The sequence below is a fragment of the Pseudophryne corroboree genome, chromosome 4, assembly GCF_028390025.1.
Source record: "Pseudophryne corroboree isolate aPseCor3 chromosome 4, aPseCor3.hap2, whole genome shotgun sequence".
Lineage (NCBI taxonomy): Eukaryota > Metazoa > Chordata > Amphibia > Anura > Myobatrachidae > Pseudophryne > Pseudophryne corroboree.
In genome coordinates, this window is record NC_086447.1 from 81,977,459 (window position 1) to 82,005,282 (window position 27,824).

At 47.1% G+C, this 27,824-nt stretch overlaps 1 protein-coding gene across 3 annotated transcripts in view; it reads left to right on the top strand.

Moving 5' to 3' along the window:
* The window catches only part of MMUT (methylmalonyl-CoA mutase), a 136,268-nt gene that overhangs the window by 82,577 nt on the left and 25,867 nt on the right, over window positions 1-27,824 (top strand). For all 3 annotated transcript variants that reach the window (XM_063915205.1, XM_063915204.1, XM_063915203.1), the window contains exons 9-10: window positions 2,976-3,091; window positions 9,116-9,247. In XM_063915205.1, coding sequence (XP_063771275.1) covers window positions 2,976-3,091; window positions 9,116-9,247 — 248 coding nt within the window. The remainder of the gene's footprint in view (window positions 1-2,975; window positions 3,092-9,115; window positions 9,248-27,824) is intronic.

Sequence of the window (27,824 nt, forward strand, 5' to 3'; positions counted from 1 at the left end):
TATATTATATATACACACACACACACACACACACACGCGCACACACACACACACACACCCCTGTAGGCTAATGGCCCCTCAACCAACAAAGTGGATTAGTCCGCATTTCCTTCACTTCTGGAAGGCAGAGGTGACACTTTGTTTAAGTGCCAGAATCACCCTTTGTTTCTAGCTATATATAATAATATATAATATATGCATTGTAGACTTTATCAGAACAAGGTACTGTATGCTTTGACAAAGTGCATGCACTTCCCCTGGGAGCTGTGTAAGGCATGGTGAATCTATAGAACTAACAAAAGCACAAGAATAAATAAGAATAAAAGCTGACAAGTGCTTGCCAAGATATGTAAGGATCAGGCTTATATTTTATCTGTGACTCCCCAGGAGGTGTGGGTACTAGTTACCCAGGCATCTGTAGGGATCTGGGATTACAGGGGAAGTGTACCCACCACCTATCATGCCGCAACCCCTCAAGACTGTCAAGAGATACTGGTGACAATGTGGGTGCATGACGAAATATGTGAGGCATGGTCACTCCCTATCCCAAAAAATCAATGAAATATACTATGCGGTTCTGCTTCACACTGCAAAGGGTCGCATTTGTCCCCCTTAACAGCTGACATGGGCCTCCACCAGGAACCTAGAACAACCCTGTTCTATGGTAATTATTACCCACCCCCCATTTCTAGCACCCCTGCTCCTCCCCAGGTTCGTCTGATTCTCAGTGGCACCGCCCCCTCACTGCTGGTAGTGGTTTCTAATGTACAGACCAATAGTTCCTTATGTTCTCCATGGGGAGGGACATTTGTAACACATAGACCAAGAACAATACTATAGAGTAGAATGGTAGTAGATTCTGTTGTCTTCAAAGCTGATACAATTGTAGCTGGCTGGCCTCAAAGAGAGAACGGAAATCGTTCATAGTGTAGCATTTAAAAAGGTTTTATAATACTCAACTTAAGTAAAAACTCACAAGACGTAGAAACAAAGAAAACGTAATTAGAGCTCAGAGGATTCCACAGAATGCCACGTACACTATGGTCACTTTACAGTGCTGGCATACAGGTTGTCTGACACGGGTACCCATGATATAGTCCAATGGGAAATCCTATAGTCTCATCCTGAGAGCCTGGCTGTCTGAGCACAAGAACGCCAAGTGATCTACGTGAAAAGCAAAATCAAATAAAGGCTTTAACACGACTGAGAGGAGAAGAGGATGAGAACAGATATCACCTTTGTCTTATCATAGGAAACGTTTTCTCCAAAAAGAATGTCATTAACTTGTAAAGTTCCACAAATGCCTGATGAGATGCCACACACATAATCCTGTAGCAAATACTTGAAATTAATTGAAAAACCACTTAACGCACCGAGACGCCATGCACTCAGCAAAAGAAAGAAATTACTTGGAAAAGACAATTGTGTCCTAAGTACCCCTATTGTCTGCATTTATAGCCTTCAGCCTGTCTGTATATGTCTGCTACAGATTGTGCCTTTCATTTCAGGTTTACATAGCACTCTCTCCCTTACACCTCCCCTTCTCCTCTCTCTATCACCCCCCCCCCAATCAACTTATGACTTGCGAGAGCAGTTATATTGTATTCGTCAGGAGTAGGCAACCTGTAGCATCCCAGTAGCTGTTTAACTACACCTCCCAGCATTCTCTGCCACAGTTTTGCTTTTACTGCTTGCTTAAACTGTGGCAGGGCATGCTGGGAGGTGTAGTTCCACAGCAGCTGTAGTGCCACTGGTTGCCTACCCCGGGTATAAGTCACTATGGGTATGCAATCAATTTACCAACATGGGCCGAATGTCCATATTCAACATTCTGACACTGACATAATGTCAACATTGTGAATGCTGACAGCAAGAATTTCGACACACCAATTTAGGGTTAGGGTAAGACATTGGTTAGGGTTAGGCTGCAGTTAGGTTTCGATAAAAAGGGGATGGGAAATCCCATTGTCATCCTGCTGAGTGTCTGCGGTCACAGTGTCCACATTCTGGTAATGATGACATTAGGAATGTCGACAGAATCTAGCACACCTTTACTATTTGCACTTTGTGGGTGCTGAGAGAAGGGATCGCACTACCATAGCTGGGGATAATATTGATCAGAGTACCGCAATGGTCATCACAGATATTAATTGTACTCACCCAGATGTTTACTGCAAATCAATGACTATTGTCTATATTCCAATAATGTATAAACTTGGTGTATACTGTAAATACAGTATGTCAAACACATTTGTTTCAGTACAACATAAAAACAATATTGCCTATAACATAAAATGTGATAGATGGAAGCATTACATTGCCTCTCGTTAACACGCATTAACGAATGTCGATTTCATGTTTCCATCGATCCTCCCATTTTTTTTATAGACTATGTTTATTTCATGCATGTAAAGCAGAGAGGTTATAATGTTCCAGAAACTGATATCAGGGGCAGTATGTAATGCGATCAGAGTTCGACGGCCGTGCGGTATACCGGCCGAACTCGGGCGTTTTTTTTAAAGGGGCAATCATTTACAAGGCTAAACCATGCCTTGTAAATGATTGTCCCTTTAAAAAAAAAAGTCAGACTGCATTACTATCTCTCTCTCCTTGACTCTATCTCTCTACCCTTAACTATCTCTCTGTGTCTCTGTCCCCTGACTTTGTGTGCATCCCGGCCATGGTCCTGGGATACCAGAGATTTTAAACTTGCTTTCCCATGAATTTGGGAAAGCCAACAACATTTACCACAGTATGAAAGAAAATTGAGCACAAATTAAACTAATCATGTGCCTGGTGCTTGTCTAAATGATGACCGTTTAATTGCCCTTTTTTATTTTTTCCAAAATGTTTATCACCCCCCCCCCCCACACACACACCCGGCGTTCTGATATGGACACACATGAGTTAGTAAATATCATGGGACCTTTGAGAAGTGCTGCCACTCATGTACATTTGTGCTGTCCGTGTCTCAGGTGAAGGCCAGTAGAGATGGTGCGGCTGCCGAACGCTGTCTAGCGGCTCTCACAGAATGCGCAGCAGGCGGCAGCGGGAACATCCTAGGACTTGCCGTGGAAGCTGCCCGCGCAAGGTACGACCGTTCTATACTAATGTTTATTTTATTTTTTTAATCTTCAATTATAATAAAAGAAGACAAAAAATGACATTCTATTTTGCACGCCTCCACCAGATACCCTTCCAGCTTTAATGCTCTACAGCTGCAATGCTCTATCCTCTCCCCACTTGCCAAATTTGATAGAAGCCGTGGGGAGAAGCTCATGGTGAATGGGCAAATTCATCTGAAATGTGTGATTGTTGTCATTTACAGTGTTGTGTTTTATGCTGATTTTGAGTCTCCCATACAAATTTGTCTATGTAACCGTCTAGATGCAATGACATTCCACTTTCCAAAACTGGCGGCTTGCTATCAGAGGTGTATCATTGGTGTGCCAGCGCTGGTTTTATTCACTAGAAGTGTAACCACCTGTTTTTAATCAGTTGTATCCAGGTCTCTAGGAAAACTCTTAGACCAAGCTACAGTACTTCCAATTACAGCATTTTGGGAATCCCTGCTGTAGACAATCATAGTACAATATTCAGGGCCGGATCTAGACCTTGTGGCGCCCAGGGTGAAAAAATAGGGGCGTGGCTTCATGGAGAAGGGGCGTGGTCAGTTATGCCCCCTGTAGCTGTGCCCTTAGTAGTTGTGCCCCCTGTAGCTGTGTCCACAGTAGTATTGCCCCCAGTAGTGTGCCCCCTGTAGAGTTGTGCCCACAGTAGTATTGCCCCCAGTAATGTGCCCCCTGTAGAGTTGTGCCCCCTAGTTGCGCCGCTTACAAAACAAAAAAAATTAATACTCATATCCTCCGCTCCTGCTTCCCGACTGCTGCTGTCCTCCGTCTCCGGCCGCCGGCGCGGCTCCTCGGATCTATGGGACAGACGTCATGACGTCTCTCCCATAGCACCGCATAGACACTAGAGGTCAATTATGACCTCTAGCGTCTATGTGCAGCTCCCTCAATGCCGTGCGGCACCAGTAGCGGATCTTGCCACGGCGGTGGCGCCCTCCGGAAGGCGGCGCCCTGGGCAAAAATCCTGCTTGCCCGTAGCAAGATCCGCTACTGACAATATTCCCAACTCAAAACTTTACAGTCAGCCCCAGCAAGACAAAACTCTGCACAACTTTATGTAAGCCAAGTCTGTGCTACCCCTCTCGTTTGCTAGAATATCTCTGATCTAAGGCAGTGATTTCACACAAAGAATAGACTGATGCAGGTCAGTAACCAAGCTTTAGGAACAAGCGGCAAGCATGACATATATAACGGGTGGTTCTACATGGTTGGGGCCGCTTTACCGGCAGCCGGGATCCCGACGGTCAGCATCCCAATGCCGGTTTCCTGGCCACAGGATGTCGACTGGTGGGGGTGTGGGGTGGGGGGGGGGGTCCCTTCTAGTCGGCATGCTGACTGTTGGCATTGTGAGGGGGAGGGGTACAGGGGGAGTTATTGTGACCGTCACATAGCTAGATCCCATTCTACATAATATTTCACAGCACAGAGTCCACGTTAGCCTAGGAATAGTCTTTTCCTCTATGCATAAAATTGTCTCATGCGTGCCTATGACAGGAATCCAGCTGCAGGAATCCAGCTGCAGGAACCAAGCTGCAGAGTAATCCTCATGGAGCCGCTCCATTTGGCTGATCCGCCGTTCCCACCTCTTGCAGTTGCTATAGTGTCACTCCTGTATCCTTAGATCTGTATGCGTGCAGCGCTGTGTATACGGGAGCACATGTCGGCACGCTCTCCGTGGCTGTGACCTCTGACACAGCCATTCTAGCACAGTAATTGGAATGACCGTGAGTAACATGAATTGACTTTGGAGTGTCCTAAATCACCGACATCTGATCTAACCACAGCTGTTCCTAAAATGCCGTAGCCTACCACAGACATTTGCTGTGGTCGCACCGTATGCCGGCGAAGCGCAGTGAGTTCTGTGACCGTAAAGCTACAATAATGCTACAAACTAAAATGCAGAATAAAAAGGATTCAGATAACACACTGCGCTTGGGTGCGCTCCCAGTTACAGGACTTATGTATTGGGAGAAGATGCGCTCTGCAAACCGGCTACGTTCAACTCTGCATCAGCCCTAAGGCTAGCATTCGATGACCCTGTCCTCCGTAGTTACGAACGAGCCATCAGACGGTATACCCGTGTGTGTCACTGGGTACTATCCAGGGAGATCCAGGTCAAACCCAGTTCTTTATTGACTGGCATGAATAGTGATACATAGGAGAAATATATGTCCACCTCTGGAAGCAGATTCTGGCTGCATAAATTGCGCTGAGAGCTGATAAATGGTCCATTTTATGGACCTCATTCAGTAATGGGCCCTGCACACTGGGCGATAATACTGAAAGATATGAACGATCTCGTTCATTAATGAATGAGATCCCGTTCGTATCGTCCATATTTGCCTGCAGTGCTATGGAGCCGGGTGACGGGGGGATTGAAGAAACTTCACTCCCCCCATCACTGCCCCCCCTCCCCCCACCGCCGTGTCGGCTGTATCTGCCGACGGGCAGCTCGGCTGCGGATCGCAACGTGTGTATGGCCCATAAGGATTGCAAAATTTGCAAATCACAACCCGGCCAATTATCAAATGACTGGCATGCACAGCGTTCACATTGTGCACTCGTGCGAGTAATAATAGCGACAGAAAATGCGTACACATTGTGATCGCAATGCAGATGCTGTTTGACTCACAGGAAGCCGGCGTTTCTGGGCGGACACCCACCGTTTTATGGGTGTGTTTGAAAAAACACAAGCGTGACCAAGCGTTTTTAAGGAGGGCCTCTGATGTCGGCGATGACCACTTCCAGCCTCCTGTGTAACAAAAATTGTGGATGACCTTGCCTGGCGCAGATAGGAAAAATCTTCAATGTTCCGGTAATTGCATATGGCTTTGCAATCAGCCCGCAATTTCTGCAATGAGCGTTTTTTTCTCAATTTCTGGGCGGCAAATATTTGATGGCAGCAACGGCTTTTTAGCAGAAATTGCAATTCTTACTGAATGAGGTCCTATTTCTGTCCCTTCAGCTCAGGATATGGAATAACACCGGCCCAGCGGCCTGCCAGCTGCTCCGCGGATTCTGCAGTGCGCCCCGCGGCGCTGCTCCACGCCACACCTGCCATTTACAGACCAATTGTCCTTATAATGAGAGCACAACATTCCGCTTGGAAAGAAAGCAATTTTCTTTTTCAATAGAGCCAACAATGGGAGAAGAATTGGAAACTGCCAAATTCACAGATTTTATTTAGAAAAGGATTATTGGCAGAATTGTGAAGAGAGGTTTTTTTTTGTGTTGGTTAAATATGATGTCAAGGTTTTCTTAATATCGGTCACAAAAGTGCCCGTCTGGTTTTGTAAATGTTTGCAATAACAAGTCCCGGGATTGAGAAGCACTGGCATTTGTTTTGTAGGATCTCTTATTACTGTGATGTGATGTGAAACATTTGTATCCTGCAATTTGGACGGTTATATGTCCACAATAGGAGCACAAACTGCAGGATAATTCTTTGCTGTTCCCTGATTATTACATAAAGGATTACCTCTCTATCTAAACTAGCAGATGCACCTTCTTTTGTGGTATTTAGTTCTTAATGAGTAAGAAGATTGTCAAATGCATTTTCTTGTTTATTACACACACTTGTCCCCAGTCAATGCTTTGTATTTTGTGCCTGATTCATGTTTGGGGGGGGGGGGCAGATGTAACATGTGCAGAGAGAGTTAGATTTGGGTGGGGTGTGTTCAAACAGGTTACATACTGTACAAAATCCTGGCAGTTGGGATGTCGGCAGTCAAAATTCCGACTGCAGCATCCCGGCGCTTGGAATCCTGACACCTGCAGAGTGAGGTAGCTAATCCCTAAACCTCCCTCCCTGCAGCCTAAACCTAACCCTGCCCAATCCTAACCCTCCCACTGCAGCCTGAACCTAAACGGGAGGCTCAGGATCCCCCAGCAGCACAGAGTATATCAGGAGGTGCATGAATGTGTTAGTGAGGACAGGGCTGCATGTAACAGAACCATTGGCATGTGAGGAGGGGAATGGAGGCAGCAGGAAGCCTCAGACTGAGAGTTCTATAGTGGGAGGAGCAGGGTCCCCAGTAGCACAGAGTATATCAGGAGGTGAGTGATGTGTCAGTGAGGACAGGGCTGCATATGACAGGAGCAGTGACCTAATGTGAGGAGGGGAATAGAGGCAGCAGGAAGCCACAGACTGATAGTCATATAGTGGAAGAAGCAGGGTCCCCAGCAGCACAGAGTATATCAGGAGGTGCATGAATGTGTTAGTGAGGACAGGGTTGCATGTAACAGAACCATTGGCATTATGTGAGGAGGGGAATGGAGGCAGCAGGAAGCCTCAGACTGAGCGTTCTATAGTGGGAGGAGCAGGGTCCCCAGTAGCACAGAGTATATCAGGAGGTGAGTGATGTGTCAGTGAGTACAGGGCTGCATGTGACAGGGGCAGTGACCTAATGTGAGGAGGGGAATAGAGGCAGCAGGAAGCCACAGACTGATAGTCATATAGTGGAAGAAGCAGGGTCCCCAGCAGCATACCTCCCAACTGTCCCAATTTTCGTGGGACAGTCCGTTTTTATTGGACTGTCCTGTTGTCCCACCAGCGGAATTTGTTAGGCCCCCTGTCACTTGGCCCTCTGTTTAGCAGAACAGTGGTGAATAGATGTGCACAGCATCTATTCACTGGAAGAGGGGGCTGGAGGCATGGGTAGCAGCTCACAGAGTGCAGGGTATGCCCCCATAGTGATCGTGTATTCACATGAAGCCACGCCTCCTTTTTTGGGTCCCAGTTAGGCCCTACAAAAAGTTTGGAGGTATGCAGCAGCACAGAGGAATGATGTGAGGCCGCTGTCAAACTTATGTGGGAACATTGTGGTTTCAGATTCTATTTGAAACAGAAACATAGAATTTGAGGGACTTGTTTTAAAACCACTGGGACACCTCCACCCCTCCCTATCTGACTAATGATCTAATTATGCAATTGGACGTTTTCAACTGGCTTAATTGGGCCATGAATTACATGTAATTATTTTGGTGAAAAAAGTGACCTCAAAATCCACTTTTTTATTTTTATTCGTTAAAATTAAAAGAAAAAAAAGCCTGGTTTTTATAATTTTTTTTTTTTTACTTCATTAAATTTGGCCTCAAATTTCTTTCATTTTCCATGTCTTTTCACACTTTTTTTTGTTTTGGTGGAGGGGGGGGGGGGGGGGCTGATTTACACATTTTTATTTTTTATGCAGTGTTATGTGGGAATAATTATTGCAACCAATTTCTTTTATATATTTTTATATATATATATATATATATATATATATAATTTATGTATTTATTTATTTTCAATTCCACAGAATTCACAATGCTGAGTGATTAAAATTCTTTCAATTACCTCCGAGTCCTGACTCCTGCCGCTCTGATCCCCGTCTGCCCCGTGGCGGTGACAGAGACGCTGCGACCTATACAACATGCCCAGCCAGCCCCCACAGAGTCCTCTCTGCGCCAGCCGCGTGAGCGTGATTACATCACAGTCACGCTCGCAGCAGGTTGGGAAATGGAGACAGTGTTTTGCGCCACACTTTCAGGACTGCCTGGCGTCCTCCAAGCCCGACAGCGCTTGCGCCGGGCGGACGCTGGAGACTTCTGCCATTACTGGCTTTGTTTTATAAGTACCCCCGAGCAGTACGCAGTGTACCCCCGGGGGTACACGTACTACAGGTTGGAAACCGCTGTTCTAACACATTGGTTCACTTCATCAGAGAAAGTGAGATATTTCCGGCTCAGCTGTGTTGGGATGTTACTGTACATAAAACGGCAAATCTCAGACGATCCTGTGCAGAACTAGGTAGAGTAAATTATGATTATTGGAGATCTGTGGCAAAAAAAGCAAAATTCTGTCTTCACTACTTCTAGATGGGAATGAGTATTCTGAGCTGTAGAACCTTTTATTTCCTTGCACAGAAATAAAATAACCCTAATGATGGTACTCCTCCCGGTGAGCTTTCCTCTTTCTCTAATTGTGGTCTTTCCTGTACTAGGTGCACTGTGGGAGAAATAACAGACGCAATGAAGAAAGTTTTCGGGGAACACAAAGCCAATGACCGGATGGTGAGCGGAGCTTATCGCCAGGAGTATGGGGAAAGTGAGGAAATCTCCTGCGCTATGAAGAGGTACAGCCGGTTGTACATGTATATTGTGTATTACTGTACCTTGGGGTGTCATTCTGAGTTGCTCGCTAGCAGTTTTTAGCAGCCGTGCAAACGCCATGCCTCCGCCCACTGGGAGTGTATCTTAGCTTAGCAGAAGTGCGAACGATTGCATCGCAGAACGGCTACAAATAAATATTGCTTCAGACCTACTCAGCGCTTGCGATCACTTCAGACCATTCAGTTCCGGATTTGACGTCACAAACGCGCCCTGCGTTCGCCCAGCCACGCCTGCGTTTTTCCTGGCATGCCTGCGTTTTTTCCGCACACTCCCTGAAAATGGTCAGTTGCTACCCAGAAACGCCCACTTCATGTCAATCACTCTGCGGCGGCCATTGCGACGGAAAAGCTTCGCTAGACCTTGTGTGAAAATACATTGGCCGTTGTGAAAGTACGTCGCGCGTGTGCACTGCGCCGCATACGCAGAAGTGACGGATTTTTACTTAATCGCAGCGCAGCGAACATTTTCAGCTGGCGATCAACTCGGAATGACCCCCCTTGTTTGCAGGCACAGAGGTACAGATTCTGGGTCTGCACTGTCCAGAGCGAGCATCACTTTAGTCGGTGGGGGGGGGGGCGAATTGGAGAATTGTTCAAGAAAACAGTGCAATCAGCTCAGAAGCAATAATCGGCCGGTTTGTACTTAGCAGCTGCATTTAAGTGACAGCAGCATGCAAGTAATCGAGAGACGTAGCGTTCGCCCCATAGAAGTCTGTGACGTGAGTGTGCATACACACGCGCGTGACATAGTCGCACTGTAGCGCGGGATGGATGAGCGTGGCTACATCTGTATTTACTTGTCTGCTGAATTGCCTCCCTGACAAAGAACAGTTCTACAAGCTATTAGTGTATGGCATGCCACATTAGGTTTAATACGTACAAAAGAACATGACGTCTGGGTAAAGGTAACGCAGCAAGACAAGGAAACCACCCGGTGCTACAAAGGAGGTCACTGCAGAGCAGGAAGGCTCTCCACAGTATCTAGCAGAGTCACCGCTGCCGTAGGAGGTCACTGGATGCATTCAAAGAAGACAAAGACAAAGGGATTAAAGCGCACTGATCATGTGCTGCACCAGGAATGTCTCCAGAGTATTTCATACAAATAGGTTTATTAAAACAAAAAAACAACCAATATTTGATTAATTGAAAAAGAATGTATAAGTTAAGTAAGATGCAGTGTTATTAAAATAACAAGTAAGCTTAATATGCAGTTGATATGTATCAAATGAGATCTGTCCTATATCTTGACTAGATAGACATTGGAGAAAAAACAATGAAAGTTTTTAACTAGAAGATTAAAGGCCTGATTCAGGCAAATGACCAATGGGTTCGGAACTGAGCGTGTTCTGAGGCTGCGGTGTGCATGTGCTGCGATGTTACTGCAACCCCCGGTGGCAGTGCCCTGGACGCTGCAGCATGATTGGGTAGGAGACGGGGAGGTTTACTCAAAACGGAGGCATGCCAGAGCCAGTGGCTGCATCCTAGGACACGGTTTCCCTGGCCTCGGCAATCGGCGTCTGTTTACACAAACCACTGGCTTTCAACTTTTTTCACACAGGCACTGCGTAGAGAGATTCAGGGGCAGATGTATTAACACGGAGAAGGCATAAGGAAGTGATAAACCAGTGATATGTGCAAGGTGATAAACACACCAGCCAATCAGCTCCCATATGTAAATTAACAGTTAGGAGCTGATTGGCTGGTGCATTATCACCTTGCACTTAACACTAGTTTATCACTGGTTTATCACTTCCTTATGCCTTCTCCAGGTTAATACATCTACCCCTCAGTAACTGTGCCGATTGCCTCCACCTCTGGCCCAAAGTCCATTCTGGGGGGAAAAAACTATTGGTGTCTATAGAGTGTTGGGTCTGGAACTAAGATGCCACACTTATACACCAAGCTCATAGCAGACAGCTGTGATGTAATTGGTAAAGTCCTGCTTAATCGTTCCATCAATGCTGGTCTCCAAAGATACTATTCCCAGTATTCTCTATTATAATAATAATAATAATAATAATAATAACAACAATATAAGCAAGATCCACAGAAATGCTTTACTGACGCGTTTCTCCTCATCAGGTTTGTGTTATCAGTATATTTAATGATAGTAGAGTATTGATACATTCATAATATCAAAAAATATCCATTCAAAACATGATTACTTGTAGTGAACCCGGCACATATGCTGCCAATACAGAGGTGTACACAGGTCTGCATATGTTTTTAAAAACACTTCAGACCTTCAAGTATTCTCTGAATGTGCCTCTTTAGACAGTCTTCTTAAATTCCTGAATCACCCTCTTAAAGTCTTTATTTCATTGTATGCAATAACCACTACTTTACACAGGTCGCACAAAACTTACATGTGTTCTCTTTCTGTACTGAAACAGCCCTCTGACCCCACACCATCATTGCTGTGTGTCTGGATCATGTAGCCCTCCAAGCACTTTCTAGACTTGTAGTCTGTCTGGACCAATATACAATTTTTAACATTATCCTATTGTATCAAACTCCTATTTCTCTTATGTCCTAGAGGATGCTGGGGTCCACATTAGTACCATGGGGTATAGACGGGTCCACCAGGAGCCATTGGCACTTTAAGAGTTTTAGAGTGTGGGCGGGCTCCTCCCTCTATGCCCCTCCTACCAGACTCCGTTTAGAAAATGTGCCCGGAGGAGCCAGTCACAGCTAGGGGAGCTCTCCTGAGCTTTTCTAGTAAAGTTTTATTTTAGCGTTTATTTTTTTACAGGAGGCTGTTGGCAACAGCCTGCCTGCACCGAGGGACTAAGGGGGGGAGCATTGTCCGCCCTGCGGGGTCTGAGCCACTGACTCGGCTGACTGGACACTGAGCACCAGAGGGGTCTGATCGGTCTCCGCCACAGGGGAACCGCTCGCCCCAGCAGCATGCCGCCAACCCCTTACAGAGCTGAAGAAGTGGTGAGTGAGACACTGACCCCCCTAACAAGCGGGGGTGCGGAGTGAAGATGGCGGCAATGGGGACTGCACTCCTGGGACGGTACCAGGGGCACATAGTGCAGCTCTGTGAGGGGTGCCCTGGGCCAGCGCTTACCCCCCACACTGGTCAGTAAGCCTGTCGGGGTCCGCGGATCTCAGCCAGCAGCTTTCCTCAGGCCAGTATAATCATCAGAAGAGCGGGAAGACAGCGCCATTAAGGGGGCGGAGCTTCTACTCAGAGGAGACCCAGCAGCGTTCCAGCGCCATTTTCCTGCCTGCACAGCGCTGAGAGGAAGTTCAGGTCCCTCCACAGCAACTCCAACTTACTGTAGACGGTACCAGGGGGTTGTAGAAGGGAGGGGAGGCTGTAATAAGACTGTGTGTCCTATTGAGGAGCACAGTCAGCGCTGACAAGGGGTCTCTCTGCTAAAAAGCGCTGTGTGGGTTGGCTCCAATCTCTCTCGCTCTTGCCATTCTTGGGGAGGACTCTGTCTGCCCCCACTTGTGTGTGTGTGTGTGTGTGTGTGTGTGTGTGTGTGTGTGTGTGTGTGTGTGTGGAGTGTTTGGTGGTCTCCTTTAGCTATGTCCAGGGACATTGTGTCATATGCTGCAGAGGATGATCCCATTCCATGTAATCAGGATAGCACTGTTTAGCACAGATACCAGCAAGGGAACCAGAGTGGTTTTCCTCTATCAAAACTTGGATTTGGGTGGGGAGTGTTCAAACTGAAATCTAAATTGCAGTGTAAATATAAAGCAGCCAGTATTTACCCTGCACAGAAACAATATAAACCACCCAAATCTAACTCTCTCTGCACATGTTACATCTGCCCCACCTGCAGTGCACATGGTTTTGCCCATTAGCTAACAAATTTGCTGCTGCGATCAGGTCTGAATTAGGCCCAAAGTACAGTTAATAAAGGTGCACTAAGGTCACAGTTGATAAGATACCCGTCATGGAGTGTTTATATTTGCGTACAGCTCAGACAATCCCAAAACAAGTACTAAATATAATGTAGAAATAATAGTACAGGTTGAATATCCCATATCCAAAATGCTTGGGACCAGAAGTATTTTGGATATCGGATTTTTTTCTGTATTTTGGAATAATTGCATACCATAATGCAATATCATGGTGATGGGACCTAAATCTAAGCACAGAATGCATTTATGTTACATATACACCTTATATACACAGCCTGAAGGTCATTTTAGCCAATATTTTTAATAACTTTGTGCATTAAACAGACTTTGTGTACATACACACAATTCATTTATGTTTTATATACACCTTATACACACAGCCTGAAAGTCATTTAATACATGATTATTATTTTTTAAACATTACATTTTTATTGAAGGGTTTACACACAGAAATGGGGAACAGAAAAAAGAAGGGGTAAGGGAAACACAGGGGAAGTCCAGAATGGTTACCATATACAGAATATAAACAGTGCACAGTTGGATGAATATACAATTGGCTACATTAAGCTTTCAAATACGTGAGAAGTAAAAAGCATTGAGAAAAGAGATGGAAGAAGAGAGAAAAAAAAGAACAATAAGGATTAAAGTGCATTACACATAGAGAATACCTGATAGCATAACATTCTTGTTGAGGTCAATCTAGGATGGGTAAAGCACAGACACATCAATTGGAGAGCTATAAACAGTTAGCCTACCCTCTCTACTCCTATAGTCGGACCATCCTAACCATTTCAGGTGAATAGAGGTAGCCGAGGAAGAGTATTTAGCCTCCGCTGTTTCGAAAATGAAATGTTTGTGAATTTTATTTTGAATAAACTCTAATGTAGGAATATTCTCAGACTTCCACAATTGTGCTATAGCAGCTTTAGTGGTTATCAAGATGTGTCCCAAGACGTAGCGATCACCTACGGAGAGGCGATCAACGCATAAATGGAATAGCGCTAGAGCTGGGTCCATGGGGATGTCGAGCCCTAACACTATACTAGCCATATGCAAAACCTCTCTCCAAAGAGGCTGTACCTTTGGGCATGCCCAGAAGATATGAAAGATATCCCCCGTAGAGCCACATTTCCTCCAACATGATTTAGATTGTGAAGGCCAGATCCTGTGTTGTTTTGCAGGGGTAAAGTAGGCCCTCTGTATAAGCTTGTAGAACATTTCAGAGTGGTTTATACATTTGGAGACTTTAAAACAGGATCTAAATATACTGTCCCAATCTGCATCAATAAAGGACCTGTTCAAATCTCTTTCCCATAAAGTCTGAGCTTTTAGTTTTGTCTGTGGGCCATTAGTTAATTGAAATTGGTACCACCACGTAATCCCATATTTATGCGAGGACGATTTCAATCGATTTATAATATAAGACGGAAGAGAAGGTTTGTGGAGATGTGGGGGAGTAAATGAGTGTAACCAACTTCTCACCTGCAGGTATTTGAAGAAATCTTGAGTCCGAATCCCAAATCTCTCTTGCAGTTGAGAGAAGGACATCAAGACGTCGCCTACAAATAAATCGCCCACAGTAAAGAGCCCCTTTCGAATCCACTCCTCTAGGGAGACGTTAGGAATTGATGACATAAGAGCAGATAACGACAGGCAGGGGGCAGGTAAATTAATCTCTTCCGAAGAGAGCACTAGTTTATGCAGTGGCGTAACTAGAAATTTTTCTCCCCCAAGCCAAAAAATTCTTCGGCGCCCCCCCCTTCATGCTCCATAATTGGGAGCAAGAAAGGGATAAATATGCGCGCGCCAAAAAGGGGCGTGGTTTTGTTGGAATGGGCGTGGTTTCGCATAAAGGGGCGTGGCATTGCAGGAAAAGACTACCTTATACCCCAGTTTTGCAACCTGCACGCCCATACGTTGGCCACCACAGGAAAGAAAAATAATCCTGATTCATGCCCCTTACATTATTTGTCATTTTTCCTCCTTATAGTAATGCCCAGTATACATTATGCCACATACTGCAATGGCCCTTAGACATTATGCCGCACACAATAATGCACATGACACAATATGCACACACTGTAATGCCCCCGACACATTATGCCACACAACGTAATGCCTGTGACACATTATGCCACACACCGTAATGCCTGTGACACATTATGACAGGAATCGCAATGCCCGTTATACATTATGCTACACACTGCAATGCCCCTGATACATTATAGCACATACAATGTCTGTGACACATTATGACACACACCGCAATGTCCGTGATACATTATGCCACACACTGCAATGACCCTGAGACATTATACCACATATCACAATGCCCGCGATATAGTATACCATACACCGTAATGCCTGTGACACATTATGACACACACCGCAATGTCCGTGATACGTTATGCCACACACCGTAATGCCCATTACACATTAAGTCCTACAGTAAGGCTTCTAATTACTTTTCAATTACCTGCTCGTTGTCAGGGATTTCATACACTGGGTGTCATGCTTGTTGCCAGGGGTTTCATGCTCTTGGTTCCATGCACGGTGCCAGGGGTTTTCATGCTCAGGGTGTCATGCTCGTTGCCAGGGGTTTCATGCACTGGGTGTCATGCTCGTTGCCAGGTGTTTCATGCACTGGGTGTCATGCTCGTTGCCAGGTGTTTCATGCACTGGGTGTCATGCTCGTTGCTAGGGCTGTGCTCCCAGTGCCACATATGTCCCCAGTGCCAGATATTCCCCCACGGTGCCAGGTACTCACATGCCCCAGTGCCAAATATAGCCCCCCACATGTGCCAGGTACACATATACCCCCCCAGTGCCACATATGCCCCCAGTGCCAGATATTCCCCCCCAGTGCCACATATGCCCCCAGTGCCAGATATGCCCCCAGTGCCAGATATTCCCCCCCAGTACCATATATGCCCCCAGTGCCAGATATTCCCCCCCAATGCCATATATGCCCCCAGTGCCAGATATTCCCCCCCAGTGCCATATATGCCCCCCCAGTGCCATATATGCCCCCAGTGCCATATATGCCACCAGTGCCAGATATTCCCCCCGTGCCATATATGCCCCCAGTGCCAGATATTCCCCCCCCCCCCCAGTGCCATATATGCCCCCAGTGCCAGATATTCCCCCCCAGTGCCACATATGCCCACAGTGCCATATATTCCCCCCCAGTGCCAAATATGCCCCCCGTGCCAGATATTCCCCCCCCGTGCCAGATATTCCCCCCGTGCCAGATATTCCCCCCGTGCCATATATGCCCCCAGTGCCAGATATTCCCCCCCAGTGCCAGATATTCCCCCCCAGTGCCATATATGCCCCAGTGCCAGATATCCCCCCCCAGTGCCAGATATCCCCCCCCCCCAGTGCCATATATGCCCCCAGTGCCAGATATTCCCCCCCAGTGCCATATATGCCCCAGTGCCAGATATTCCCCCCAGTGCCGTATATGCCCCAGTGCCAGATATTCCCCCCAGTGCCATATATGCCCCAGTGCCAGATATTCCCCCCAGTGCCAGATATCCCCCCCCCCCCCCCCCGCTTTTTGGAGGGACACGGAGGGCACAGCTCACCTCTCCTGTGTCCCTCCTGCTGCATCATCTCCGGCGGCCGCAGGTCTAATAGGGGGAAGTGCCGGTTCGTGAGCCAATTAGAGCTCACGGACGGCACTTCCCCCTATTAGACCCGCGGCCGCCGGAGATGATGCAGCAGGAGGGACACAGGGAGGCGCGCTGTGCCCTCTGTGTCCCTCCAAAAAGCGGCGGAGGGAAGGAGACTGCAGACTGACATGCGGACGCTCGTCCGCATGTCAGTCTGCTGTAAATCAGTGGCGCCCCCGCAGCCCCTCGCCCCCAAGCCACCGCGAGGGCTGCGGGGGCAGTAGTTACGCCACTGAGTTTATGCCATGAATCTAGGGTCGTTTTAATAGACTTGCAGGATCCGGCCCTACCCCGAGCAGCAGACAGTGGTAACCAAAACAGATCAGGGAGAGAAACAGCGTCTAAGCATGAAGCTTCCAGGATAACCCAAGGTTTCGGGCTCGAGGTGTCGAACCAGTCTCTAGACTGACTCATCAGACATGCAGCATGGTATTTTTCTATATCTGGGAAAGCTACCCCACCAGACAGTTTGGGCAGAATGAGAGTTTTTTTTTGCAATTTTTGGTTTAGAGCCTCCCCACACATATCTGGTCAGGACCTGATTAAATTTATTATAAAAGAGTCTGGGATGGGGCCTTGGTATAGCGCGAAACAGGTACATTAATTTCGTCAACAGGACCATCTTGGCAGCAGCAATCCTGCCCAACCAAGACACCTCCTGTAGCATCCACTCCCCAGTCAGCTCCGTAAATGCTTTTAATAACGGGGCATAATTACACTCAATCAAATTATCTTCTCTGGTTAAATTAATTCCTAGATATCTCAAAGAGTAGGACTTCCAGGCATATTTGTACGAGTCCTTCAACCTAGAGACCACAGTCGGGGTTATATTGAGTGGGAGGGTTTCAGTCTTATTTGTATTTAATTTATAAAAGGAAACATCCGAGTAAGTTTGTAGGACGTCATGAAGAACCGGCAAGGAAGCCTCGGGGTCAGAAAGACATAGCAAAATATCGTCCGCAAATAAGCTAATTTTGTGGGAAATGCCCCCTATAACCGGGCCTCTAATCGAGTCCCGGGATCTAATGCAGGCAGCCAAGGGTTCTATCGCCAATGCAAAAATAAGAGGAGATAGCGGACAGCCCTGTCGCGTGCCATTAGAAATATTAAAGGGTGAAGAAAGGCATCCGTTAACAAAGACCCGCGCACTGGGTGTGGAGTAGAGAGCCAGGATAGAGTCTAAGATCCTTCCAGAAAAGCCAAATTTGTCCAGAGTTAATCTCATAAAATCCCAGTTCAACCTATCGAACGCCTTTTCGGCGTCCAGAGACAAAACTAGGAGGGGTTCTCCTCTACAGGCAGAGTACTCAATGACATTAATCACCCTACGCGTATTATCCGGGGCCTGTCTGTTTAAAACGAAGCCCACTTGATCGGGGTTGATAAGGGAAGGGAGAAGGGGACTGATACGGTTAGCAATTAATTTGGCATAGATTTTTAGATCCGTATTTAATAAAGCAATTGGTCTAAAATTTTGGACTGAGGTAGGGCTTTTTCCCGGTTTGGGAATGGTGATGATTTGAGCTTCCAGCATCTCTTTGGGGAAGTGGCCAGCCTCTGAGGCTTCATTAAACACTGTCAAGAGCACCGGGGCCAAGTTCTCCTTAAAGGATTTATAGAAACCAGAGGGGTAACCATCAGGTCCCGGGGCCCTATCTGCTGGAAGGGAGTCAATGGCCTTTTCAACTTCGGCTAAAGTCCAAGGCGCACTGAGTGACCTACATGACTCCGACGACAGCGAGGGGAGAGGAAAGTTACTCAGAAAATTCTGAACATCTATGCCTGTAGGTTGAAAAGTAGAAGGATCCCCCCTTAGGGTGTATAATTTAGAGTAATAGGTTGCAAAAACATTTGCAATTTCGTCAGGATCGTAAACTCTCTTACCCCTATCTGTGTGAACAATATGGATTTTTTCTTTCGCCCTCTTACCCCTCAGCTTCCTCGCCAGTAGTCTACCAGCTCTGTTGCCATAAACATAAAATTTTTGGTTCAGTCTATGTAGGTTGCGTTGGACCTCCGCTAGATAGAAAACATTTACCGCCTCCCTTGCTTCTTTCAATGACTTAAGGAGGGCTTTATCGTGCGGATGAGCCTTGTGAGAACTCTCCAGGGAAGCGACCGTGAGCTCAGCTTGTTCTAATTTCTTACGATATGCCCTTTTAAGCTTAGCCGCAGTTTGAATCGCCGTCCCTCGTGTTACTGCTTTGAGGGCGCACCAGAATGTGAAAATAGATGTCTCCCGAGGAGAGTTCTCAGAGAGGTAATGATCCAAGGTGGTTTGGATCGCCTGCGTGGTCTCTGGCTGAAGAAGGCTAAGTTTACCTAAGCGCCAGGGGGCCGGGGAAACCTTTCTACTATTTATGTCCCATTCGATGTATAGTGGGGAGTGATCCGACCAGGACATGGGGAGGATGGAGATTTTACGGATGGACTGTAGAGTCCACTTGTCTGCTAATGCTAGATCTATTCTAGAATAGGAGTCGTGCACCGGGGAGAAAAACGTGTAATCTCTGTCCATTGGGTGTTTAACGCGCCAGAGGTCTAAGAGATTATATTCCGCCAGTAGCTGGCTAAAGCCCTTTGCATTCCTATGGAGCTGACTGGAGAGCGAGGGCCGCTTGCTAGAATTATCAACTAGAGGGTCCAGGGTCAAGTTAAAGTCCCCCATTAGGAGTAAAGCGCCCTTAGCCAATTGTTGCACCTTAGCGCAAAGTTTCCTGCAAAATGCTAGTTGCTTGTTGTTGGAAGCGTAGCAAGAAACTAATGTCACTTCTTTATTTTCAAGAGTGCAAACCAAAATTAGAATTCTCCCCTCATGGTCGCAGTATTGCAAAGTGAGGGAAAACGCGCAGTGCTGAGATATCAAGATTGCCACCCCCGCCTTCTTTGCTGGCCCGTTGGCTAGGTAGCAGTGGGGAAATCTCCCATTATTAAACCTAGGAGGGGCTGATTTAATAAAGTGAGTCTCCTGGACGGCTATGATTTGAGCTTTAAGTTTATGGAAATAATTAAGTGCTAATCTCCTCTTGTGTGGGGAATTAAGACCCTTTGCATTTATAGAAACAATGTTAACCATTATATAGAGCTGTCGGGGATTGCATAACTATCGACAACCAACTGGCAAGTAAAAAGTGTATGTAACGTTTCCGGACAAATATAGAGGGAAAGGGAGAGAAAGGACACAAAAGATGAAGGATAACAGAAAGAAGAAACAGAACAATAACCCCTCTCGGGGGCACATGTGGACGCCTAACCATGGCGACTCAGAGTTAAACTGTGGGGGGTAGTGGTCAATCTGCCCGCACCCGAACCAGAATTAAACAAATTGTAGTTCCTCGGTACTCCATCTCTGGTCCCCCCGACCGCCACCGGAATTAAAGGAGACTCGGGTAGAGGTCCCAGCCGACAGAAAAATGCGGGCGGCAGACGGGGCAGCAGAGACAGGCAACTAACAGTAAATCGGCAAAGAGAAGGCATCACTGAAAAACATGCTAATAACACACAGCTATCACATAGACACCCTCATCAAACAGTTGCCAAGGAACTGGTGCAACGTAGGAAATACGACACTATAAACCAGTCAGAAAACATAAAATCAATGCAAGTGTAGTAAATCAATCAATACTCAAAGTTCTGCAGCCGAAGAGGCCCAGTTCCGCTGAAGGCCCCGCTCGGGAGAGGTGTGTGTAGAAGAACTTGCAGAGTTCCATGATGCTAGGATCTTTTACCCTCCTCGACATTCGTTATGACAACAGTAGAACCTTCTCGGGAGATAAGCAACTTAGTGGGATATCCCCATCTGTATAGAATGTTCTCTTTACGTAGCACTGATGTGATGGGGTAAAGAGAGCGCCGTTTCGCTAAAGTTGCGGGGGACAGGTCTCCGAATATCTGAAGTGAACCCAAAGCCTTTGATGCAGTATCCGAGGGTCTAGCAGCTTTCAAGATCGCCTCCTTCACGTGGAAGTAGTGTAACCTCATAAGGACATCCCGGGGGACCCCGTCAGGAGCATTCCTGGCTTTAGGGAGCCTATGGATACGGTCAAGTATAAAGTCTGCTGAACGGAACGAAGGAAGGAGTTTGCTGAAGAGGTCAACTGCAAAATCTTTTAAAGCGCTATTAGCGATGGCTTCCGGGACACCACGTAGCTTTATGTTGTTACGTCTCGCTCTGTCTTCAATATCCGAGAGTTTGTCCCTGAGTGCCGTGACCTCATTTTGGAGCAGATCATGAGAGGAGATCAGGTCGTTGTGCGACGACACCACCTCACCCATTTTCGTTTCTAGGTGATCGGTGCGGCCACCTATCTCGTCGATAGATCTCTGACATTCCTTCATAGTCGCTCTGAATTCTGTCGCGACTTCATCCTTAAATTGTGTCAGGAGATGTTTCATCGCACCCACCGTAAGCGAGTCACCATCATTGATGGAGCGGGGATGTGCTGTGGTAGGGGCAGACATGTCTCTAGATGGCGAGGGCACCGAGACAGCAGGTTTAGAGGTACCACCCCGTGCATCCTTTGCTTTAGCGGCCTGAGGAGAAGGTTTAAAGAACGCCACCTGGGAGACAGTTTTAGCGGCCTTATATTTCTTGGGAGGCATGGCAGCGCTGGATGACAGAAGTAGAGGAACGGGAGGCACACAGCTTCTGGGGTATCAATCGAGGAGGGGTCCACTCAAAAATCAAGTTGTCATATCATGTCATAGGAGCATTCGGGTGTAGGCAGAGTTATCTCGGAGCGATCACTTCATGATATCTTGGCTATTCAACCATAAGGACATCACGGCCGATCGTCTCGGCGGGTGACGGGATATCTGCGATCCTATAAATTCTGCAGAGCAATATGTATTTTATATCCAGCACCCTGTATGAAAAATGTGTGCTATTACACCCAGAGGCCACTAGATGGTGCAGTTGCAGTATAGAATATTAGTGCCAAGTAAAAGGCTATTTCTCCACTCACAGGTGTAAGCACAAATCCCTCAACAGGGGCCCCAGAGCGGGAGCAGGGGGAGAACAGAGCCAGAGGGCCACCAATCCTGGTGTAGCCCTAATCCAGAGATCCCCACAGAGACACAGGCACACAGCTACCTCAAGTGAAGCTTCTTTAGTTGAATCCAAGATGGCCGCCGCTTCTCCCTGGGCCTCGGATCCACTGCTCCCTCCTGCTGTCAGGCGTCTCCCCAGCCTGCTGCCCCAGGGGGTATCCACTCAGGGGGGCAGGGGAGGGCTCCTTGATGGTCCGGCGCTCCTGTGAGGGGTCTGCGCCGCTTCCCGGCGCCGCGTCTCCGCCGTGGAGCTCGAATCGCGGGCGCCGGGAGTACGCGAGTCCCCGGCTTCCGGGGATGTATAGGCCGCAACCTGCGAGAGCAGTGAAAACTGCTCCCCGGCTCTGCGGCAGTCACTGCAGGGCTTAGGAGGCCTGCAGGGAGGGAAGGGGGGCCCCCGGGGAGGACTAGCAAAGGGTAAGCCTGTAAAATGAAGAAGTTAGTAGACTGGAGAGAGGAGGCCAGCAGATACACGTCTGCTCTCTTCTCCAGTCAAGCCACGCGCCTAATACATGATTTTTTAATACTTTTACGTATTAAACAAAGTTTGTGTACATTGAGCCATCAGAAAACAAAGATTTCACTATCTCACTCAAAAAATTCTGAATTTCGGAATATTCCTTATTTCGGAATATTTGGATATGGGATACTCAACCTGTATACATAATAAAATATGAATGTACATTAATATTTGTCATGTTGGCGATTTACACACAACGTGTTATAAGGTTAAGGACCCTATAGATCTGGCTAAAGTTACTCCATCTGATTCCCCAATTTTACTGCAATCGCCATCGATGATCGGTGGAACGTCTAGGAATTGACAACATTTTTCATGTTAAAAATCCAGATTTGCCGTTCCCGACCATTTTCGGTTAGTGTGGGGGGAATCAAGGTTTTTCAACTTGTTGGATATTCCCGATTTCCTGACACAGGTGTTGGGGATCAGGAAATTGCAACAATCTGTCGCAAATTTGTGGGGTTCGGTACTCATGGGGTGGTTTCTCTGTAGAAGAGATGCATATGGGATATTTATATAAAGATCACTAACCCCAAAGGATTAAATGATGCTACTGAACGTGGTAACATATAGCTTTTGAGGGTTCCGGTATGAATGGTCGACCATGTTATGGTCGACCACTATTGGTCGACATTGACATGGTCGACATGGACACATGGTCGACACATGAAAAGGTCGACATGAGTTTTTTAACCTTTTTTTGTGTCGTTTTTTGCGTAAAGTGACTGGGAACCCCAATTAGTGCACCGCGTCCCCTCGCATGGCTCGCTTCGCTCGCCATGCTTCGGACATGGTGCCTTCGCTCCGCTACCGCTTCGCTCTGCACACTTTACCGTTCCAATCGTAGTCCATGTGGATCGTAAAGTATGGAAAAGTTCCCCAAAAGAAAAAAAAGTTAAAAAACCCATGTCGACCTTTCATGTGTCGACCATTTTCATGTGTCGACCATGTCAATGTCGACCAATAGTGGTCGACCTAATGACTGTCGACCATAACATGGTCGACCATGTGAACGGATACCGCTTTTGAGATGTAGCTCTCCGATTTTTCCCTTCCTTTTTATAGTTTATGGAATATACAGACACACACATTATATTTTATTGCTTCTGTCAATCCATTGTCTCTTCTGTGTCTGTGTTTTCATTAACACCTAAATGTGAAACTCCCTTTTGATAATGCCACATACGATTAATAATGTATTGGTTTATGTGCACGCCTATAGGCCACAATTATTTTATTGTTACTTTGTTTTTCTGTGCCTGTGGTACTTTTATTTCCATCATGATAGCTTAGTGGTTTTACCTTCAATGAAGTTAATTCGATGGTTGTTATGGTTACCGTAATCACCGCTAAACAGTTATATTTTGAATAATCCGGCTTTGAATGTATTTACTTTTAGGAATGTTCCAATTTACTGTTTTCCAATGAATTTATTGTTTAATCTGATCAGAAATCACACATATTGGCTTTACACTTATATATAACCTGGATAAGCGCTATTATACGCCTATGATGAGACCATAAATCTGATGTAGAGAAACGCGTAAAAATAGGATTTTTGTGGAACTTGCTGATATTGTTATATCTAAAGAAGATTGCAGACGGTAGCTACAAGCTTTGAATATTAATATATACTGCTCTAGGATACTTTGCCTATATTTTTCATAGACCAAAATAAAATACGTAAACGAACATACAAGGCTATCGGCGTAACTATATACAACCAGCATACACATCTCTGCACTGGTCTCAGATTATCTCTCAACTGCTGTACTATATTTCTGATCCACACATTACCTGCTCCCTGTGGAACATCCCCCTTCACACAACAATCCTTTCTAGCCTCCAAACCTTCAAGTATTCGCTGAAAACTCAGCTTTTGAGGCAACTTATCAAACTCCTGAAGCACCCACGTAACCTCCGTACTGCAAGTTATTCTATCCAGTACCTCACCTCTGCACAGTTCACACAAAAGTTACATGCAGTATATTCTCTTTCTTCATTTACTCAATCTTCTGACCAACATAGCTGTAGGACTGGATCATACAGCCCACCAAGCACTTTTCTCTTACGTCCTAGAGGATGCTGGGGACTCCAAAAGGACCATGGGGTATAGACGGGATCCACAGGAGCTTGGTCACACTAAAAAGACTTAAGACTGGGTGTGAACTGGCTCCTCCCTCTATGCCCCTCCTCCAGACCTCAGTTAGACTTTGTGCCCAGGAGTGACTGGATGCACACTAGGGTAGCTCTCCTGAGTTTCTCTAGGAAAATACTTTTTGTTAGGTTTTTTATTTTCAGGGAGACCTGCTGGCTACAGGCTCCCTGCAGCGTGGGAGTGAGGGGAGAGAAGCAGACCTACTTCTGTGAGTTTCAAGGCTCTGCTTCTCGGCTACAGGACACCATTAGCTCCAGAGGGTTCGATCACTTGGTGCGCCTAGCTGCTTGTTCCCGGAGCCACGCCGTCACCCCCTCACAGAAGCCAGAAGTCGGGTGAGTATGAGAAGAACAGAAGACTTCAGGACGGCAGAAGACTTCAGTGACGGAAGGTAAAGCACAGCGGTATCGCTGTGCTCCATGCTCCCACACACACATCACCAACGCTTGTCACTGGGTGCAGGGCGCTGGGGGGCATGTTACTAAGGTTACTGAGCCGGCAAAAGATCGTAGGTGCCGAGGCACTTTATTACAGACCCCCGCCGGGCATTTTTTGTATGTTTAAATTTGGCGGGCCGAAGCCGCCGGGAAGGGGGCGGAGCTTCGGTCCGCGGCTCACTCGCGCGCCATTTTCTCCCTACACAGCACCGAGGGAGAGACGCTGCCGGGACCTCCACGTTTTCTGCAAGTATAGGGGGCATCTCCAGTGGGGAGCCGCTGTGGGGTACCAGTTGTAAATTATAAGGCAGCGCTGGGTACACTTAATCTTCTGTGTCCCAATACAGGCGCTGGGGTGTGAGCTGGCATACTCCCTCTGTCTCCTCTTCTGGGCTGAATTGTGGGCCTGTCACCTTGCTGGGACAGTTCTGGGTGTTGTGGGTTTCGGTACTGCGTGTCGACATGTCGGAACCTGAATGTTATTCACCAGAGGAGGTTATAGGAGGTGGGGATGCGGGGCTAGAGCTAGCACTGTCAACGCAGCCGACTCCTGATTTACTAGCACTCCTTACTACAATAAATTCCAATGTAGCTTCTTTATCTAAGAGGTTAGATAAGTCTGAGTCACAGACCCAGGTGTGGAAGAAATCTATGGAGGAGGCTTTATCTCAGGTACAGACCCCATGCGGGTCCCATAAGAGGCCATACTCAGGTTACGGATACCGACACGGACTCTGATTCCGAGGTCGATTTCACTGAGGCGGCGTTACATCCACGTTTGGTTAAGAGTATTCAGTACATGATTGTGGCCATAAAGGATGTGTTGCAGATTTCTGATGAACCTGCGGTGCAGGAAACAAGGATTTGCTTATTCAAGGGGAAGAAACCTGAGGTAAAGTTTCCCCCCTCTCATGAAATGAATACTCTTTGTGAAAAGGCTTGGGAATCGCCGGATAAGAGGTGGCAGATTCCCAAGAGGATTCTTATGGCGTATCCTTTTCCCTCTGTTGACAGGGAAAAATGGGAGACATCTCCAACCGTTGATAAAGCTCTATCCTGTTTGTCTAAGAAGGTGGCGCTTCCGTCTCCTGACACGGCAGCTCTCAAGGATCCGGCGGATCGCAAGTTGGAGACGTGTCTGAAGTCCATTTTCGCTAATACTGGTGCATTGCTCAGACTTGCTGTGGCGTCGGTATGGGTGAGTAGTGCTATTGCTAAATGGGCAGAGAATTTAGCTAGTGACATGGATACTCTTGATAAAGATAATGTCCTTCTAACTCTTGGTTATATTAAGGACGCTGCAGATTACCTGAAGGACGCGGCAAGGGACGTCTGTCTCTTGGGATCAAGGACCAATGCCATGTTGATATCTGCCAGGAGGGCCTTGTGGATCCATCAATGGAATGCTGATGCCGACTCCAAGAGGTCTATGGAAGCTCTACCCTTTAAAGGTACGGTCTTGTTTGGGGACGGCCTGGCGGACCTAGTCTCGACCGCGACTGCGGGTAAGTCCTCTTTTCTTCCTTATGTTCCCACACAACAGAAGAAGGCACCACATCAGCAAATGCAGTCCTTTCTTCACAATAAATACAGGCGTGGAAAGGGTTAGTCTTTCCTCGCCTCAAAGGGTAGAGGACGGGGAAGAAAAATTCCTGCAACCTCAGGTGCACAGGACCAGAAGTCCTCCCCGGCTGCTACCAAGTCCACCGCATGACGCTGGGGCTTCCCTGGGGGAGTCCGGACCGGTGGGGGGCCGTCTTCAGGTATTCAGCCAGTTCTGGATTCAATCAGACCTGGATTCTTGGGTGTTAGAAATAGTGTCTCAAGGATACAAACTGGAGTTTCAGGAGATCCCCCCCTCGCCGGTTCTTCATTTCGGCATTACCAGTGGTTCTTCCGGATAGGGAGGTGGTCCGGGCGGCCATTCAAAAATTGTGTCTACAGAGGGTCCCAGCAGGGGGAGGGGTTCTACTCGAGCCTCTTTGTGGTACCGAAACCGGACGGTTCGGTCAGACCAATTCTAAATCTAAATTCCCTCAATCCATACTTGAATGTCTTCAGGTTCAAGATGGAATCCCTTCGAGCGGTGATTGCCAGCCTGGAGGGGGGGATTTTATGGTGTCAGTCGACATAAAGGATGCCTACTTACATGTGCCGATATATCCTCCGCATCAGGCTTTCCTCAGGTTTGCGATACAGGATTCTCATTACCAATTTCAGACGTTGCCGTTTGGGCTTTCCACGGCTCCGAGGATTTTCACCAAGGTCATGGCGGAAATGATGGTTCTTCTTCGCAAACAAGGGGTTTCAATTATCCCGTACTTGGACGATCTCCTGATAAAGGCGAGGTCCAAGGAACGATTGCTGACAAGTGAAGAGTTGTCTCTATCGGTTCTGCGACAACACGGATGGGTCCTCAATTTGCCGAAATCCCAGTTGATTCCGACCACTCGGCTTCCTTTTCTGGGCATGATTCTGGACACGGAGTTACAGAAGGTATTCCTTCCAGAAGAAAAGGCTCTGGAATTGCAGACGATGGTCAGAGAACTTCTGAAGCCGACGAGTGTGTCGATCCATCATTGTACTCGGGTTCTGGGGAAGATGGTTGCGGCATACGAAGCCATTCCATACGGCAGATTTCACGCCCGCGTGTTTCAGTTGGACTTGCTGAGCAAATGGTCTGGGTCTCGCCTACACATTCACCGGAAGATAAGTCTATCTCCCAGAGCCAGAATTTCTCTCCTGTGGTGGCTACAAGCTCATCACCTCCTGGGGGGACGCCGATTCGGTATCCAGGATTGGGTACTTCTGACAACAGATG